At 50.7% G+C, this 14,397-nt stretch overlaps 1 protein-coding gene across 5 annotated transcripts in view; it reads left to right on the forward strand.

Moving 5' to 3' along the window:
- The window catches only part of PHACTR1 (phosphatase and actin regulator 1), a 305,573-nt gene that overhangs the window by 259,180 nt on the left and 31,996 nt on the right, over nucleotides 1-14,397 (forward strand). For all 5 annotated transcript variants that reach the window (XM_080807028.1, XM_080807025.1, XM_080807027.1 and 2 more), the window contains 2 exons: nucleotides 1,326-1,573; nucleotides 3,887-4,043. In XM_080807028.1, the coding sequence (XP_080663154.1) occupies nucleotides 1,326-1,573; nucleotides 3,887-4,043 (405 nt within the window). The remainder of the gene's footprint in view (nucleotides 1-1,325; nucleotides 1,574-3,886; nucleotides 4,044-14,397) is intronic.

Below are 14,397 nucleotides of genomic sequence, written 5' to 3' on the forward strand. Positions count from 1 at the left end.
AACAGCTCTTTGGAAACAATGGGAGGAAGAAAGTTAATTGAATTTAAATTAGACACGGCGATAATTTAAAGTGTAATGAACGTTTCAGAGGAGACTATCATGCACTCATATATCACGAGGAAAATTTTTCTTTTGGATAAGATACGCTAATGTAAAACGTATTGATACGTAGTGTAGCCTAACCTCCTCCTCCCCTTCCTTGTGAATGTCAGACACTCTGGGATGGGAGAATGCAGCGAGTCACCTATGCTTAGAAATTCCTTAAGTAGAAGATGTAAGTGCCATTTGCAGTTAGCCTGAAGAAGAATTATAAAATTTCAGTGTGTTTCTGGCTACTTTCTTGCTGGACTTCATTCAGAGCCTGTCATAAAAAGAATTCTAAATTGCTAGAGGGGCCTAGGAAAGACTCTGTTAAAAAAAAATAATAATGATAATAATGTTTTCTGTATTTTTGAGACATGTTTCCTAATTTCCCTATAGTAAATTTAGATGGCTTTTAGAATGAAGCAAACCATTTTTAATTAAAATGTATTTTTTTATCTGAGTTGGTTCACCTTAAGAGGTAAAACCAGGAACATCATCATCATTGCCTTCTGGAAGATTAACTTAACAAAAAAATCTAGACTGACATGACCTGTGGCTGCTGAGAGTCTGATACGGTCCTTGGGAGAGAAATCCCTCCAACTTCTCCATGACCCCGTCCACCACGATGGTCATACACGTGTCTCCAGCCTTAGGGTCCCATCTCTGCTCCTCCTCTGCCTCTCCATCCATGACATCTCGAACAGTCTCTCCCACCCCAACTCCTACCAGCTCTGCTGTGTAGCTTTGAAAGCCGGAACCTCGGGCATTATCTCTTTCTTTCCTGGATCCTGAGCTCTACCCTCCTATGAGTGCTTTTACTCCTCGCATGAAACGTGTGGCTTGCAAACAAACCTTCCTTTGACATTTGGAGATGTTGGTCTTAACCATAAATATTCCTGGAATTCAAATTCTTTTTTAAAAAATTCTGGTTTTTTTAAATTGTGACAAATGCACCAGACCCCCCCGCCCAAAAAAAAGTTTAGCATCATAACCATTTTCAGGTGTACATTTGAGAGGCATTGAGTTCATCCACACAGATGTGGGAACTTTACCCCCAGCCATCCCTTGGGAAGCTCTGCTGCCCTGAAATGTTTTGCTGTGAGATGGGAAAGGAGGTATCAATTGCCTAGTAGACCATTTGTCTCCTAGGATGGGGCAGTTGACTTTTAGAAAGATTCTGCTGCGTTTATGTGATGTGTTGGCTGAAATTAACATCCTCTCTCCCCCTCCTCTTCCGACAGCTCCGAGCAGCGGGTCCCCTGTTCCACTTCTTACCACAGCTCTGGTTTGCATTCGGGTGACGGTGTCACCAAAGCAGGACCTCTGGGCCTTCCGGAGATAAGACAAGTGCCAACTGTTGTGATTGAATGTGATGACAATAAAGAAAATGTGCCTCATGAATCAGACTACGAAGACTCTTCTTGCCTGTACACAAGAGAAGAGGAGGAGGAGGAAGAGGACGAGGACGACGACAGCTCGCTGTACACCAGTGCGTACACCGCGGCATGTTGCTGAGGGCAGGTGGGGGGTTGCTCAGGGAGGAGACCTGCCCCAGTGGCCCCACGCTCTGGCTTCCAATCTGGGCGCAGGTGTCCACTGGCCTGGGGTCACAGGGCAGCTCAGTTAGGAAGATGAAAGGGGCAGAGGTCCTCCAGATACCACAGCTCCAAAAATTGCAACGCCATGTTGCCATGTCTCATCTCGTGGATGGCTTTTTCTGTCTTTGATTCCCTTGTGGGGGGATCCAACCCCCTTCCTCAAAAATAAAAGGGGGAAGGAGGGACCCTAACTCAGTTCCAGTCCACAGAATACTCAAAGTCCTGACCGTTGTGTATGTAACAAATCATTTTTAAGCCCACATCCACAACTCTAGAAGGCTTGACTTTAACTTTCTTACTTAAGGCCTTTTACGTGTGTGCAGGCATGAGGGAAACAATGAAAAAGTAAAGTTCAAAATCTGGTGTAAAAATAATAAATTTTAGTTCAGTGATTACAGACTGATTATTTGGTCAACAATTTTTTTTTTTTTTAGATTTTATTTATTTAGGGATGCCTGGGTGGCTCAGTTGGGCATTTGCCTTTGGCTCAGGTCATGATCTCAGGGGTCCTGGGATTGAGTCCCATGTCAGGGACCTGTTTCTCCCTCTGCCTGCCACTCCCCCTGCTTGTGCTCTCTCTCTCTGTCTCTCTGGCAAATAAATAAAATCTTCTTAAAAAATTTTTTTTATTTATTTAGAGAGTATGTGCAATTAGGGGAGGGGCAGAGGGAGAGAGCATCTTAAGCAGACTCCATGCTGAGCTCGGAGCCCAAAGTGGGACTCAATCTCACAACCCTGAGATCATCACCTGAACAGAAACCAAGAGTCAGATGCTTAACTGTCTGAGCCACCCACACACCCCTGTTTGGCCAACTTTTTAATGAATTTACATAATAACAACCTTATACTGAGTATATACTGTGTGCCTGAGAATGCACTGAGATTTTATTCTGTTCGTGCATCTCACAACACCCGGAGACGTGGATGCTGTTGTCCCGTTTCACAAATAAGGGAAGAACATGGAGAGGGAAGGGACGGGCCCAGAGCCTCACGTATAAGGGCAGCGCTGGGATTGGACACCGGCTAGGTCTCCTTCCAAAGCCCTTGTTCTAAAACCAGTGGAGGCAGAGAGAATACTGGCACTAGAACAAAATCTGAAGGAATCCATCCCCCACCTCATGCTGCTTCCCAGTCTCTCCCTCCTGCTTTGCCCGAACCAGGCTTCAGATCACTGGCTAAACTCGAGAGCTCAGGAGAGGCCTGGTGAACAAGCAATGAATGAGATGATCAAAATAACGTCCAGGAAAAAGAACCATAGAGGGGCCACCAAAGCCCAAGGGACCCATGAAGGGGAGCCGCAGCCAGCCTCTGCTCCCCGTTTCCTACCCGGAGAATTGAACGTTTCCTGGCCTCGGCATCACTGATATTCAGAGCAGAGAATCCTTCCTTGTGGGGGCTGCCCTGTGCATTGCAGGGTGTTCAACAGTGCCCCCTGGCCTCTGCCCACTAGATGCCAGGAACACCCCCTCCCCCCACCACACCCCAGTTTTGACAAGCACAGAGTATCTCTAGACTCGCCCAAGGGTTCCTGGGCAGAGGGCGGGGGTGCAGAATCACTGCTACTTGAGAACTGCAGATTTCTCCCAGACGTAAGCAAGCCCTGCTCTCTGTTCAATCCCAGAATGTTGCTGATTCTGTGACCTCGCTTCCCCTCCAGCCCCAAACGCACCCCGCTTTGCCCAGCCGTCCCTTCCTTCGCATGCCCCCAGCTCCGCTCCAGCTGGTCTCTTATCTCCTGAGATCGCCGAGCTCGTCGGTCCTCTCTGAGCCTTCCCCCTACAGATGGCCTCCAGCCGCTGCCTGTTTCGGGTGACCCCTGTCCCACGGGTGCCAACCCCTCCTCTTTGAAGCTCCCTATAGCCCCCCCAAGGCCTGTGGCCACCCTCTGCCTTGCGTTCAGTTGCACTCCACAGCCCGGCCGGCCCTCCTTTGAGATGTTGCCTGCTTGCTGGGTTCCTGGGGAGCCGAGAGCCCATCAGAGCCTCCCCGTGTGCCCCTCACATGCACAGGACAGCGCTAGGGACAAAGAACATGCTGGTCGCGGGAGCTCTATCAATGAAAGCTCTGAGTAAGGCCTTCACCACCCCCAGGAGCAAAGCCCCTGGTGTCTGCCTGCCTGCTTTTCACCTCGGGGCCCACCACTGGCCACGTGGAGCCCGGGCAGCTGGGGGTCAGCATTAAGGGCTTGTTTCTCCCTCCCGCAGCCTCCCTGGCCATGAAGGTGTGCAGGAAGGACTCCTTAGCCATCAAACTCAGCAACAGGCCCTCCAAGCGGGAGCTCGAAGAAAAGAACATCCTTCCCAGGCAGACGGACGAGGAGAGGCTGGAGCTTCGACAGCAGATCGGCACCAAGCTCACCAGGTAGGACAGCCCGACGGTCCGTCCTATCCCGCGGACTCGAGTAGAACTCGCTCTCCATCCCCAGGTCAGTCCCAGGTGTCTCCCAAAGAGCTTCCTGCAGGGAATGTCCCTGTAAGACGTTCCGGGTCTCCTCCCCCGTTGCTCTTACAGTCCCTTCCCCTTTTCCAAGAAAATTTCTTGGAAATTTTCCTTGATTAAATGCTCCAGGAGAAGCCAAAGGGTAGGTTTCCAGGTAGAATAACTGCCTGGAGAAAAGCCACCGCTGTCCAGTGGCCAGGACGACCCGCGTACATGGGCGTTGTGGTTTGGTGAAGTTCACTGCCGTCGGAGAAGCATGTTGTCTGCTGTGCTGTGTGACTGGATGAGGCCTGTGGGGATCGTGCCTCGTCAGCAGCCTGTGAGCCTTCCTGAGTGGTTGGCTTTATGTGCAGATAGGACAGACCGACTCGGGGCACGGTGTTCTATGAACGCACTGAACACCGGACGCATGTGTTTAGAACCTCGGGCACGCGTGTGTGGTATTAGCCAACATTCGCAGAGCACTTAGTTTGCCTGCCATTCTTCTAAATGTTTTACATGTATTAGATCATCTCCTCTTGGAGCCTCCCTGTGAAATGGGTGTTCGTGTGCCCATTTCACAGAGGACGACCCCGGGTGTAGAGACCTGTAGTTACCTCCTTCCTGCTGCACCCAATGGCTCTGGAGCGCCCCCTCCTGACCAAGTGTGTTACGCCCCCTCCTCTCTGGTCTAACCGCTGTCACACGGAGCCCGTCCTTTGTGCCAGGCACTGTGACAAGGTTTGGAGTGGCTCTCTGCCTCTTCCCAGCGGGACAGCCTCGAGTAAGTCACTTGTTCTGTCTGCCTGTTTCCGCATTTGTAAAATGGGAGTTGTAAGGATTCAGAAACATAAGTAAAGCATTTAAAGCCGTTCCCAGTCCATAGTAGACACTCCGTTACCCTCCCAGCAACCCCATGCAGGGGCTTTCATTATCTTCCCAAGTACAGGTGAGGAACATTGTGCCTAGAGAGCTCCCAGAGGTGTCCAGCAGCATACTAGTGTCCTCTCCTCCCCCCGACTTAGACCCTCACCAACGGGCCCCTTCTGTCCCATGGTTAACTTGGTTTTGTCCTGGAGGATGCTGTTTTGATGGTACCAGCCTGCGTAAACGTTCAGCACAGACGGATGATTTGGTCTCGTGTTATGCAGACTTTAGAGCCCTAGAACGAAGATCTCTACCCTCCTGCCACACGCACACACACACTCACACACTCACTGAACGTGGTGACATGTCCACACTTTAGTGATCCATATCTCTCTTCTTACTATGGTGACAGCTACTTAAACAGCATCCTGGAGAGCCTGCCCCATTGTTGGGCCGTTAAACACTCTTCTTTCTGTGGAACAAAAGTCTGTCCCCGAAGCTCTTCCCCACGGTCCCATCCTCTTCCTTCAACCACTGCTCAAAGCCGCGTCGCTATTACCATCCCTCTCCCAGGATCAAACCCGATCTTCTTTCTGGGCAAGTGGTGGGTGGGTATAGCTTTGGGCTGCTTCCGGAACCTGCTTGCTCAGTTTTAAACCTAACACAAAAAGGGCTGTCTTGGGGCGCCTGGGTGGCTCAGTGGGTTAAGCCGCTGCCTTCGGCTCAGGTCATGATCTCAGGGTCCTGGGATCGAGTCCCGAATCGGGCTCTCTGCTCAGCGGGGAACCTGCTTCCCCCTCTCTCTCTGCCTGCCTCTCTACTTGTAATCTCTGTCTGTCAAATAAATAAATAAAATCTTTAAAAAAAAAAAAAGGGCTGTCTTTTAGGGGAGGAGGGAAAAGAGAAGGAGCCGTTCCTTGACCCCAGCCATCTTCTCCAAGTGCAGCTCCCCGCACCCTTGGTCAGGCTTCTCTTCCCTTCATTCCTGCTTTCCCAGCTTTGCTACAGAACAAGTAGGGCCCCAAGTATGTGAGGGCAAAATGGAAGAATTCTCTGTGGGAAGCGAGCTGAGGGCGTGAGGTCCATGGGGAGAGAGGGAAAGGCGGGACGTGTAGAAAGCAGGCTCAGCCTGGCCTCCTGGCTTATCCGTTGTAGAGCTGTTCTACCTGGAGGTAACTGACAAAACAGGCCACTGATGTCCCAGAACAGACTCCTGAAGGGGAGATGGTACCCAGCTTCTCACGTCTGAACCCCCATCCCCATAACGCCGCCATGACTGGCTGGCAGTGGCGGGGACAAGACCGCAGGTGGGAAGAGACAGACCACGCATGCGCTGGAGGAAAACTCTCCACGTTTGAAGCCTCATCCCAACCCTTCCTCTTCTAACAACACTCAACTCTGCTTGGAAAATTCCAAAAATCTACTGGTTATGGTTCCCAACTCTCTTGCACCCTGGTCATGGCCTGGGGGAGAGGGAGGGAAGTCGGGAGGGCCGTGTTGGGCATATTTAAGGCTTACACCCTGGGTCCGAATTCCCTTCATCTTTGTTCAGTCGTCCAGCTAGAGAGTTTACTCCCTCATGGCCAGACCCCAGATGTCTCCAGCTAGACTGTAGAAAGTGGGTCTGAAAGAGAGGATGTCTAAGTGTTTAGCGGGTCGTCCAGATAGTACAGATCTCAGCGAATCAGATGGCCGGGCCAAGTCCGCATCTCACGGTCTTCTTTGAGATAGTGCAGCCACTGATCACAGCCAAGGAGTTTTCAGGATGATTCCCTTTGGAATGAGAACCCAGCTCTGTGCTCGCAGCCACTCATTATCCTGAAGCCAGGGCCACATGGAGGGGACATGTGAGAAGCAGAAGATGATGGTGCAGAGCTGGTCATGGGGTAGGAGCCTTGGGTTCTTGCTCTGGTTCTGCCTGTTCCTGAGCAGGCATCTGCCCTGGGCCTTTACTTCCCAACCCGACGGGATTAGATTAGGTCATCTGATGACCTTGTGCCATCGGTGAGCTTTATTACCAAAGAAAGTAGCTAATAGAATGTAGGAATCTGTGTTAGAGTTTGAAGCTACGGGGCTGTGGCATTCTTTGGCTCTTGGAGGTCGGATAATCGTGCTGGAAATCTTACATGCTTTGAAAAAGCACGTAGCGAAGTCTGCAGTGTTCCGGGAGTGACAAGTAAGACACAAAACATAATTTTAGCCTGGCAGTTTTAATAGTATTAAAAAAAGCCAAACAAACAATGCAGCATTCCAAGAATAATCCCAACTCGGGGGGTGGGAAGCAGAAGCGCCCAGTAAAACAATGTCAAGCATTAAGGCAGAATTTCTCCATAAGAATGCACACACATCGTTCTTCCAGAAATATGTTCTCATTGATGCCATCGGGCACACTGTCCAAAACCTCAATCAGTGAGTCATCTGGATGTTTTGACAGTAAATAACTGTTTCCGTCAGTTGCCAGATGAGAAATGCAGGCTGCCCTTGAGACATGAACGTGGTCGACTGGGTGCACATTGCTTTGAGCCTTATGTATACAGACTCAGGGTGGGTGCAGAGAACCAAGGGTGAGCGAGGCCATTCACTGGACGGTGGGGGTTGGGGGAGAAAGGTAACAGAATGTCTATTTAAATTTATTCTGTATCATTCTTCTTAAGCTGATTGCTCTTGTGTGTATTACAACCCACATGGTGTATGAAAGCAGGGGCCCTAGGAGGTAGCTAAAGGAAAGGGCATAGGGGGGTGGGGGAGGTGGGGGGTGACTGCCTAGATTTTCTTGATGGACTTTTCAAAAAGCATGCAGCCCACAGATCTAAGGGCCCATTTCAAGCTAGATGAGGAGGACTTTTCATCTCTGGTGACCTCGGGTCCGTGGAAGTGTGCAAGCTCAGGGCAGTCTCTCACTTCCCCACGCCGGGGAGTCCCACCCGAGTGCAAGACCCCACTGCTTCCCCTCTGGGTCTCCTCTCCCGGCCCTTCAACCTGAACCCCTAGGAGCAGTCAGCCTGATCTGCCCTCTGGCCCTTCTCCACTTTGCGGCCTGGGGCGCTGACCGGCCCAGGAAGTGAAATTCTCCCCGGAGGCTAGAACACAGGGCCCCTGGGAATGGGACGCTCAGGGACTGAAGGGAAGCGTGATGCCCTAAAATAACATGCTGTCATCGCCGAGACACCCTCTAGGTCAATTGTCCTGTAAGTCACCAGGAGTGCTTGTTTGTTTGGTTGTTTTGTTTTGTTTTTTAAGATTTTATTTATTTATTTGACAGAGATCACAAGTAGGCAGAGAGGCAGGCAGAGAGAGAGGGGGAAGCAGGCTCCCTGCTGAGCAGATAGCCCAATGCGGGCCTCGATTCCAGAACCCTGAGATCATGACCTGAGCGGAAGGCAGAGGAGGCTTAACCCACTGAGCCACCCAGGCGCCCAGGACTACTTGTTTTTTAAAAGGGAGGAGCTAAGACGCCAGAACATGGCCCGTACACTTAGGCCTTTCCTTGGGGAGCAGCCAGTTTCCAGACCTAGCCAGCCCTGCCCTCTCCCACCGAGGCTCTCTCCTCCAGGCCCTCCAGTCCCTTCCAGAACGTTCAGATCAGACAGGGGAGCAGAAGCCTGGGAAGGAAAATCAAACAGCAGGCGTCTCGCAGTGCATGAGGGAGCGTGTCATCTAGACACACACAGGCGTGAGGATTGAGGCCGTGTGCTTCCCTGCCACACTCGTTCCCTGAAGACACCTCGTCTCGCTTTCACTATCAGCCTCCTCTCCCGGGGAAGGGCCTTCGTCTTCTTTGCGGTCGGGATTGACCAGCACCTCGGCACCGCCCGAGCTGGAGCGGGCACGGCCCGACCTATAATTGGAGCCATCTCTGTGGGGAAGCGCTTGGAAGCCTTGCTCGGTTTGGGGAAGGATGTCTTCCTCGTGATGTCTTCTCTCTGCACCAGACACATCCCGGGGTTCGGTCTACGCACCCATGATTCGACTCCGACCAATCAAAGGAAGATACTTAATTTAAGCTACTTGGGGTATTGCTTTCCTCGGGCATCCGTAAATGCGCACCAAAGACTGACCAGCTTAGACCACAGAAGCTGACTGCCTCCCAGTTCTGGCAGCTAGAGGCCAAGACCAAGGTGTCTGCAGGCTTGGTTCCTTCTGAGGGCCATGAACGGGCATCTGTGCCATGCCTCTCCCCTGGCTGCTGGGCATCGGCTGGCATTCCTTGGCTTCTGGACACTTTGCCCCAATCTGCCCTTCATTCTGTGCTTCTCCCTGGGAACGTGTCTCTGTGTCAAAAGTTCCCCCTTTCCATAAGGAGAGTGGTCATACCGGTGAGGGCCCCCGTACCAGTCTTGTTTTAACTTGGTTATCTCTACAAAGACCCTGTCTCTAGATCAGGTCACAGTCTGAGCTCCTGGGGTTAGGACTTCGACATACGAATTTTGGGGAGACATGATTCAACCCATAACATCTGGGGAGATGCAAAGTGGGTCGAACTAGGAAAAGGGCCAGAACCTCAAATGCATGTCGGGGCCCGCCAGAGAGTGAACAGAAGTGAGGCGGGCGTTTCTAAGATTGTGAACAGAGAGTGCTGGAAACGGGGGCAGCGTGGGAAGTCCACCCGGTATCTACTTATCTAAAGGCACCAGTGCTGTTCCTCTTAAGCCCCTGTTGTTTTGCAGACATGAAGGACTAGTTTTTCAAATCCTCTGAAAAAAATCTGGATTTCTTTTTTTTTTTTTTTAAGCAAAAGTTCCAAATTTGTAAAACATGGTACAGAGCAAGCAGAATATATTTATGGACTAAATTCAGCCCAAGGACCACATCGCAGCCTGGGTGCCTGGTTTTGATCTAAGACCTGGAAGCTGTCATTTCTCTTCTGTGGACCGTAGCCCTACATTCTCCCGGGGAGTGCATGGAGATCTCGGGGAGAGATCTGAGAAAGGAGTATTACTGGATGTTGTAAACATAAATGTTGGGGGGCACCTGGGTGACTCAGTTAAGCGTCTGCCTTCAGCTCAGGTCACGATCTCAGAGTCCTGGGATGGAACCCCAATGTCCGGCTCTGCACTCAGCAGGCAGCCTGCTTCTCCCTCTACCCCTCCCCTCTGCTTGTGCGTGTGCTCGCTCGTGCTCGCTCTCTTGCAAATTCATAAGTAAAATCTTTTTAAAAAAATAAAGGAATAAACGTGAGAGTGCTGCATGTGTCTACCTGTGGCAATTTGGAATTAACATCTTACAGAATCCAAATTCATTTGCATGCAGCTATTTATGTGGATTGATCATTAAAGCAGTCTACCACGTTCCTAAAAAGAGCGTGTGGTCTCAGGAATTCAGGCAGAAGACTGCAGAAGGCCGTGTGAATTTGGACGGAGACCTGCCTGCAGCTGCTGCTTTTCCTCAGTGTCCGTGAGTCTAGGAATCAGGAGATTCCTAGACTGATCTAGGAATCACCTAGATTCCTAGGTGCTCTCAGATTAAAGCACCTGCCAGTCCTTGACAGTTTGCACATACACTTCAGACATGAAAACCAGTGCTAAGCAGCATTTCCAGATCGGAAGTAGGACCCTCCTTGGACAAGTACGAAAATTCCGCCTCTCCCCCTCATCAGGGACGGCTTCTTCCCATCACTTAGCAAGCTGCTGTCTTTGTGGGGGCAGGAGGCAGCGAACCAGATGGGGCCGCTGGGAAAACGTTAGTCCTGCCCGTCCCCCTGGAACCTGGGATGTGATTTGCGCTTATGCAGAACGTCGTAACGTGGTGAAGAGAAAGAGGAGGCTAAATCTGTACTTTATGCTGCCAGGTGCTTCACAACTGAAGTCCCCGTAAGCAGAATATAAAGTCATATGTACCAAGGATTAGGTCCAGCTCAAGGCAGAAAATTGAAATCCATTTTTTATGCTCACGGCACAGGCAATAAAAGACAGTAATTCTGGCTTCTAACTGTAGCTCGCGTGCTGTTTATGATTCGGGAAAATCTCTACCCTGAGTCTGATGCACCAGCGCCTCCTTCCAAGGTGGCTCACGGCATCTCCTCTCCTCCCCCCACCAAAATCTAAGGACCCGTGCTAAGTGGGAGCCAGCATCTCCCCAGGTCAGGTAATTGCTGCTGCTGCTGGAAAAGCACACCCCAAAAATAAGGATAACACTCAGAGGTCTATAAATTCAGTTCAACTTTGACTTCGTAGCTCTGGACACGAGCCACTGCGAGTCACCACGCCAATAAGAGAGGGAGGGAAATAGACCTGAGAGCAGTGTAGCAGCTTCCTTGTGGACCTGGCCCTTGCAGCCAGCTCCATCATGGTCATCCCTGGTATCTTGGCCTTGGCGGCGGCGGCGGTACTGCCGGCACAGAGCCCAGCCCGGAGGGGACCCAGGAGGGAGGGCATGAGGATGCAGCTTCCCAGCCACAAAGCCCGGCGGGGCATCGCTCAGGCTGGCGGGCTTTCTCTGTGCATTCCAAGACCACCCCTAAGGCAAACTGAAATGGGGTACGAGTCGCCACACTGACCCTGAGTGGACGTGGTTCTTTGTGCAGCATCTGCATAGCAAACCCGGAGACCGGTCCAGTCGCTCAGATGCTTGACATCTCCCATTAACTCGCTGCACAAAATAGAAAATCCTTTTTAAAAGCCTTTCAGAAAGGCTGACATCTCGTGAAAGGTGCTGAGTCGGGGCTACAGGACTGTCTGATGGGAAAGGGGCAACCGCATTTTGCGTTTTGTTGTTAATGAAAGCTGCGAAGGCTGTCTTGGGGAGATTTAACGGAGGCTTCTTGGGTGGGGGGGGGGGGGATACAACTTCAAGGGCTCAGGGGTGGAGGCTGTGGCCTTGGGGCTTGAGCCACACCCATCATGGGACCCGAGGCCCCTGACCTGTCGCAGAGACTTGCAGGGATGCAGGCAGGGGCCCTTGCTCTCCCACCCCCGCCTCCAACTTTAAGAAATGCGGTGAAGACAGAGTTCTTGGCATCTTGTCACCCAGACGGAGTTTTGGAGCCCTGACCATGCGCACGGGGTGCACGAGGTGCGCGTGGTGCGCATGGTGCGCGCGCAGGGGAGTGCGCGTGCTCATATGCACATTCAGGAGGCAAGGCATAGAGGTTTGCAAGCCTTGCACGGGATGTCAGGGAACAAAGCCACATCTTGCCAGGTGCCCCAGTGCTGTGTGTGTGTCACTCGCAGCTGTCCCGGCTGCCCATGTGTTTTTCGGTGATAGAGTAAGTGTGGGGGACAGAAGAGCTGCTTTCTCCTGGACAAAAACAGAATCTGTGTTTAAAACTTGCAAAGGTTTAAAAAAGGAAAAAGGGACCGTCGTGGGGGTTAAGGAGTCTTACTTTTTTTCTATTCCGAAGCTTTTTTTGAACAGCTGCTTATTCCAGCCGCATTTCAAAATCTGGGGCGCTGGGCTGGAGAAGGGGGCCACTGCTTTCCCCTACAGAAGAAGCAGAGAATGGGTCGATATTCTAAGCTGCTCTGTGTCAGGCTACATTTTAAGTTGTTAAACACCCTTTTAGTTCTTCAGCGGTTCTTGTCCTGATTGTTGGGGGGTAATCCACAAGGGTTATTCTTGTTTCTTGTTCATTTTAGCAGATGGCAGAAAGAAAGGCCCTGTTTCTTGGGCTATTTGGCTAAGTAAGAGAAGACTCAGCCTGTCTCCATGGAGAGACGACCACTCTGGTCCCTGACGTAAGATCATCTAAGACTCCAGAGGCCTTTCTGTGGATAACACGATTTCCCCCTCAGGACCTCAGCTGGCCATCTTCACCTCCACCCGGCAAGGGGGCTGCTTTTGGGGTCCCTTCTTGTAGGGGAAGAAACTGAGCTAATAACCCTAGAAACGATAGGGAGCAAAGAGAAAAAGACCTTCCAAATCCCAGAGAGACTTCCCTACCTGAAGCAGACATGCCGAGAAAAAAGTTTCGTTTAGTTTTGTTTTTATGGTGAACAGAATTTCCATCCCAAGGGCCTGTGGTTGGACAGGGATTGTGCGGGGCGGTGGCAGAGTGCTAGACCAGGGGCTCCGTCTTGTGTGTGCGCACGTCCTGCAGTAGGAGAGGTAAACCATGGAGGGAAGAAGGGATAGGAGATTTTCTTCCATCTTGGGCTTAACTGGGCTTTTTCTTGCATTTCAGTAACACTATCCAAGCAGCAGGAAGAGCTAAAACATTTGACACAGAGGGTTGCGTCTGGAGACGCTCCTGCCTGATGAAATGTGGGAATCGTCCAGTGGGGAGGGCGTGGGGGATTCCTACAGTGTGGTCCACGGGTCAACAGCATGAGCATCACTTGAGAACCTGCTGAAATGCATATTTCCAGGCCCCGCCGAGACTCTGAATCAGAACTTCTGAGGATGAGACCCAGGAATCTTCATTGTAACAAGTGTGATTCTGATACACGCTGCTGTTTGGGAAGCAGGGGTCTCATAGACAGAGCACTCCAGCCTTTGAAGCCTGTGAACCTTAGATTGGAATCTCCGTCCTCCATTTACTGAGTGTGTTCCTGTCCAGCCTCAGTTTCCACATCTGTAAGATGGACCTCCCACCCAAGGTCATCAAGAGCTCTAGATGCGTAATTCCCCCACTCGTAGTAGATAGTGAACACTGGTTCCTTCCCTCTCACTGTGAATTTGAGTGTTATATTATACGAGACTCTTACTACTCAGAATAAGTAAGGCTATTCACCCTAACAGATAGATCCTAAATCCCAATGGCTTGAGGCAGTAATCATTTATTTTTCACTGGTGGAAAGCCTAATGCAGATCAGGCAGCCTCTCCATCATGTAGCATCACACGCTTCTAGAATACACGGTTCCAGCATCTCCACAGCAAGGGAAGAGGGGATAGAAGAGATACACACGTTGCTTCCGCTCATGAGCCACTAATCAGAACTCGGCTCCTGACCCCAATCCAGCTGCAGGAGAGGCTAGAAAAGGAGAAGGAACAGCTAGAATATTTGAGCACAGTGGCTTAGCCACAGCTACACGGAACCAGCATCTGTCACGGGCCTTCTGTATTGGATGGTTGTTCTGGTCATGGCCCCAGTCATATAAAAGGGACCATTGTATCTGAAACAGATGTGATTAAAAGACTTCTCAGAAATTGTGGAATATACATTCAGTGCAATATTGTTTGGCCTTAAAAAAAAAAAAAAAGGAAATCCTTCCATTTACAACAACATAGATGAACCGTTTTGCCAAGTGAAATAAGCCAGACATGGAAAGAAAAATACTGCATGAACTCACTCATATGTGGAATCTCTCTCTCTCTTCTCTCTCTTTTCTTTTTCTTTTTTTTTTTTTTAAGAAAGAGCCTGAGCAGGGGTTTGGGGGGCAGAGGGAGATAAAGAGAGAAACTCTTCGGCAGGCTCCCACCCAGTGCAGATGCAGGGCTCGATCTCACGACCCCAAGATCATAACCTGAGCCAAAATCAAGAGTAGCATGCTC

This window comes from Martes martes, assembly GCF_963455335.1.
Source record: "Martes martes genome assembly, chromosome: 6".
Classification (NCBI taxonomy): Eukaryota; Metazoa; Chordata; class Mammalia; order Carnivora; family Mustelidae; genus Martes; species Martes martes.